This window comes from Acinonyx jubatus, chromosome E3 (assembly GCF_027475565.1).
Source record: "Acinonyx jubatus isolate Ajub_Pintada_27869175 chromosome E3, VMU_Ajub_asm_v1.0, whole genome shotgun sequence".
Taxonomy (NCBI): domain Eukaryota; kingdom Metazoa; phylum Chordata; class Mammalia; order Carnivora; family Felidae; genus Acinonyx; species Acinonyx jubatus.
This window is the reverse complement of record NC_069398.1, coordinates 35,310,001-35,315,000: the sequence shown is the minus strand read 5'-3', so window position 1 is coordinate 35,315,000 and position 5,000 is coordinate 35,310,001. Positions and strand designations below refer to the sequence as shown.

At 63.8% G+C, this 5,000-nt stretch overlaps 1 protein-coding gene and 1 long non-coding RNA gene across 3 annotated transcripts in view; both read left to right on the top strand.

The window, feature by feature from the left end:
* Positions 1 to 5,000, top strand: part of LOC128313614 (uncharacterized) — a 76,998-nt gene that overhangs the window by 61,285 nt on the left and 10,713 nt on the right. The gene's annotated exons all lie outside the window — the stretch shown is intronic.
* UNCX (UNC homeobox) overlaps positions 1,752 to 5,000 on the top strand; it is a 4,127-nt gene continuing 878 nt past the window's right edge. The window contains exons 1-3 of the mRNA XM_027042433.2: positions 1,752 to 2,104; positions 2,337 to 2,512; positions 4,563 to 5,000. The exon at positions 4,563 to 5,000 is cut by the window's right edge and continues 878 nt beyond it. Of these exons, the coding sequence (XP_026898234.2) occupies positions 1,816 to 2,104; positions 2,337 to 2,512; positions 4,563 to 5,000 (903 nt within the window). The 5' untranslated portion in view covers positions 1,752 to 1,815. The remainder of the gene's footprint in view (positions 2,105 to 2,336; positions 2,513 to 4,562) is intronic.

Here is a 5,000-nt window from a genome sequence, read left to right as displayed (position 1 = left end):
CCTCTGGGTCTCTGCGGTCTCTGCGAGACGTGGGCCCGCCCCGCCCCTGCACCTCTCCCTCCTCTCGAACAATGAGACGGGGAGAAGGTGATTATATCGTGGCCGCCGCGGCCAGGGCACGTTCCGTAAGGACCAAGGCCCGGCCGCGTGTCCAGCGCCACGAGGCCGGTCCTCCCCCACTCCCGCGCGGAGCCATATGTGCCCCCTCCCCTGGCCGGGACGCACGGACAGGGTTGGACCACAGACACGTAGATTCCGTCCTGCCTCCCTTTGCTCCGGGTTTGGGGCTTGGCAGGCCGGCCAAAGCCACTTACACCAAAGGCCTTGCGCTGGGCGACGGGCGAGAGGCTGCCGGCGGCCGGGCCCCCAGGACTGACAGGGTCTGAGGCCCGGTGCCTCCTTCCTCCCGGACTCCATCTCAGGCCACACTGGGGCCACAGGGATCACAGGGATGAATAAGGTCCAGGGGCCTGGGGCCGCAGCAAAATGCACCCTTCCCATTGGCAAACTTTTTACGAAGGATATTACACACACGTATACCATGATTTCTTTCCCTTCTACCCACAGTCCTAATTTGCTGCTTATTTAAGAATATGTCCTTTAATGATTTAGCCTTGAGTCTATCAATATTTTATAGTGGGAAAGGGAGTGACAGACACTTCTCTGAGAACATAATTTAATTATAATTAATGGGTTGAGTACCTGGGCCTTATTCTTCAGAGGCCGAGTCAAAGCGAGATGTATTTATTTTTTTTATCCCTGTGTAGGGGACCTGATTGGCTGCCACCCCAAAGTTACTTTTCTCTCCCTCCCTCCCCTCCTCCCCAGCCCCGTGCCCCGGCTTTACAGAGTAGGGGGAGGGTGGGGATCAGGGTGTCTCCGCAGCGCCCCGCCCCCCCCCCCTTCTTCTATGGAGCAGGCGGCTGCCAGTCAGAGAGGGCATTAATTATGCCTTTTATTGACAGGGCGCTACATTCTGTAGGAGTCATTCTCTTTTGGAGTCGCCCCCTCCCCCTACCCCCCTCCGCTCCTTCCTCTTCCTCCTCCCTCTCCTTCCTCCTCTCCCCCGCCGCCTGGAGCCTGGAGCCTGGAGCCGGAGAGGAGATGAGAAGCCCTTGTAGTTTTAAATTCAATGTGACAGTTTCGGAAAGAGCGGATGATGAATCTCCTATTATTGGATCAGTCTATTTGCCGCTCAATGTCTCTCTGTAATTGGAGCAGCATCACTTTAAAGGTTCAGAGAGTACAGCGTTTCTGGTGAAAAATCCCCACAACACGCCGGTGAATGTTTTAAAGGGAAATCTATTAGTGATTTGCAGAGGGGCGGGGAGCCCGCGCGCCGGGGGGGAGGCGCGGGCTCCGGCCAGCGGGGATTGAAGTGGGGGGGGGCTCGCCGGGGCCCCCTGCCTGGACCGCTCCCGGTGCCCGCGCCCGCCCCGCTCCGGGCCGCGCCCCTCCCTCCTTCCCTGCTGCCCCCCCCCCCTTGTTGTGACAGTTCCTGATACTGTTTATTGAGGTGCATGTCAGGTATAATTAGCAATCGATATGGAAAGCGTTTCCTTGCACCCAGCGCGCCTCTGACGTCAGAGCCGATTAGCGCTTCTTATTGGTCCCAAATTCCCGGGGCCGCGGCTAATTATCGGGAGCTTGATGTTGATAAAGTAAAGCGCCGGAGTGCGGGCGAAGCATGTGTAGGGCTCCGGGTCCCTGTCTCCGCCGCCGCCGCCGCCGCCCGCGCCTCCCGCCGCTGGCCCGCCCCGGCCCCGGCCCGCGCCCCCGCGCCCCGCCGCCGGCCCCGCCGGCCCCCCGCGCGAGATGATGGACGGCCGCCTCCTGGAGCACCCGCATGCCCAGTTCGGGGGCTCGCTGGGCGGCGTGGTGGGCTTCCCCTACCCGCTGGGCCACCACCACGTGTACGAGCTGGCCGGCCACCAGCTGCAGTCGGCCGCCGCCGCCGCCGCCGCCGCCGCCTCGGTGCCCTTCTCCATCGACGGCCTGCTCAGCGGCTCGTGCGCCGCCGCCGCCGCCTCCGTGGTCAACCCCACGCCGCTGCTGCCGGCCGCCTGCGGGGTAGGAGGCGACAGCCAGCCCTTCAAGCTGTCAGGTAGGTGCGGCGGGCACAGAGGGCACCCTCGTCGGGCGCAGGAGCTGGGCTGCCGGGGGGGGCAGCGAAGGGCGGGGGGGGGTTGCAGAACGAGGCTCGGCGCACCCCCCCCCCCCCGCGGTCTGCCACCCCGGCGCAGGGGCCCCCGGACCCGGGCGGCCGACAGGTGTCCAGGGGATGGATGTGGCCTGGGCCCTGGCTGAGCCCTGCGGCGTCCTCTGCGTGCCCGCAGACTCGGGGGACCCCGACAAGGAGAGCCCGGGCTGTAAGCGGCGGCGCACCCGCACCAACTTCACCGGCTGGCAGCTGGAGGAGCTGGAGAAGGCGTTCAACGAGAGCCACTATCCCGACGTGTTCATGCGCGAGGCGCTGGCGCTGCGCCTGGACCTGGTCGAGTCCCGAGTGCAGGTAAAGGCCGCCGCTCCCCGCGGGAGGCAGCGTCCCGCCGCCGCTAGGCCTGCCCGGCGCCGGTCCCGCCTTTGTTCCAGGTGGGGACCGCGGCCCCGCTTCTGAGCCCGCCTCGCGCTCGCCGGCCCCGCGGTGGTGGTGGGGTGCCGGGGTGCCGGGGTTCGACGCTTCGCGGAGAGAAAGCGAGGTGGCTCGGGAGGAGCCGGAGGCCCCGAAGTAACCAGAACAGCAGCTGCGTCGGACCCGGGAGCTACGTGGTGGGGGTCGGGCGACGGCGCAGAATCAAGTGTCAGAGGGCTGGGCGGCGTGGGGGGGTGGGGGGCGGTGAGGGGTGCGGGGGCGGGAGGGAGCCGGCCCCGCTCGGACCTGGAAGAGGCCCGGAGCACGTATCCTTCCTAGCCCTCGCCTGGGGCTGGGCGCTCGGCCTGGAGCAAACGCGTTTGTTTGTTTACCTCTCGCCTTTAAAATATTCAGACGGAGACATGTATTTATCCAACGCTTTGCAGAAGGAGGTTAGCTGAGGAAGGGGAGGCGGACACGGCAGCGGGAAGAAGGTGTCTGAATCTTTCGTACTCTCGGTTTTCTTTCCCCGGTACTTTGATTTTATTCGGACATTGCAGGCGTTGGTTTTTTTTTTTTTTTTAAATATAGTGTCAGTTTGTTGGATTAAAAATTCAGGATGAATTGCGCATAATCGGGTGTTTCCCTGAAGTACAGAAATCTTTTTCTGGGGTCGGAGTGGCGGTGAGCCGGGGTGTGCAGCTGTGGGAGCAGGGCTTTGAGGCAGAGGCCTGGCAACGCGGGTTTAGCACCAATAGCTTTGTCTAAAAGGTGTTCTCCACCCCAGCTCGCACTGCCCCTCATGACCTCTTCTGTTTATAAATCCTTTCATCCAATTTGTTTAAGTGTCTTAAGCAAAGACCTCTTCATCCCCCCCCCCCCGTGTGATAATGAGCATTACTTGGTGACAAGTCAGCCTGGAATTTGCACCCCCCAAAAAAAAGTATTGGAAGGAAGGAAGGAAGGAAGGAGCTCCAGCCTTGGAGAGGTTACAGCTTAGAACCGTCACCTCGGCACCAGCAAGGCTCCCTGTGACCAGGCCAACCGCTATTGTGCCTGGTCTCTCCATGGCCCCAACAAAGAATTCAAATTATCGTGATGTCTCGGGGAGGGTGGTGTGCCTGGGGCCGACAGAGATTTGCCTGTGTGTACGGGGTGGGGAGTCGGTACCTGGGACCAGGGTTCCCCAGGACAAGGCCTGCACAGAGGGCAGAAGAGCTGCTGGGGCCCAGGCCGCTCCTGCAGCACCTGGCGGCTGGCATCTTCCCTGTCTGCCTTCCTCCCTGGCCTAAGCCCAGCACTGCTTCCAGAGGGCTCTGTTGGTGGCCTAGAGCCTCCAGAAAGAAGGATGTGTGCGAAGGTGGGGGGGGGGGGGCTGCTGGACCCCTCCCCCTAAGTTCAGCTTCCCAGGCCCTTCTAGAAGAAGCACCCAGATTTCCCTTTAGGGGGGCCCCCAATATGTGGGCTTTGACTCAGTCTCCAGGGGGCCGAAGACAGGTGTGGAGGGCAGCTGAGCCCAGCCACTGGTGGTCCTCAGGCCAGACGGTCAGCACCAGGCCAGGCAGGCTGCTTAGAACAGGAGCTGTGAGAAGCCAAGAGGGGCGACGAGGGGCTGCTCCTTGCGCGCCTCCCGACCAGGAACCAGAAGCCCTCAGGGGCCAGACCGGCCGTACCCAGCGAAGGGGCAGCTCCCAGTTCCCTGAGGTGAGAAGCCAGAGTGGGAAGCTGGCCCAGAGGCCCCATCTACCTCCTTCCGGGTGGAAAAGATGCTCTTTGGAACCTGCAGCTTGAGTGCCGAAACCCAGCTCAGGGCTGGCTGGGCCTCGTGCCTTGGCTTCCGCGCCCCCCCCCCCCATTACCCCTCCGCCCGGAGCGGAACCGAGGTTGTACAGGCCTGTCTGGGAGGGGGGGGGCAGTGGGGAGGCCCGAAGTCCCAGCGGCAAGCCCGCCGCCTGACTGTGCCTTCCTTTCCCCTGTCCGGCTGCTCTAGGTCTGGTTCCAAAACCGCCGGGCCAAGTGGAGGAAGAAGGAGAACACGAAGAAGGGCCCGGGGCGGCCGGCTCACAACTCACACCCCACCACGTGCAGTGGCGAGCCGATGGACCCGGAGGAGATCGCGCGCAAAGAACTGGAGAAGATGGAGAAGAAGAAGCGCAAGCACGAGAAGAAGCTGCTCAAGAGCCAGAGCCGCCACCTGCACTCGCCAGGCGGCTTGTCCCTGCACAGCGCCCCCAGCTCGGACAGCGACAGCGGCGGCGGCGGCCTGTCCCCCGAGCCGCCCGAGCCGCCGCCTCCTGCGGCCGCGGCCAAGGGCCCTAGCGCGCACGCCGCCGGCGCCGCGGGTTCCGCGCCCGCACCGCCCGGCGAACCACCCGCGCCCGGCACCTGCGACCCCGCCTTTTACCCGAGCCAAAGAAGCGGCGCAGGC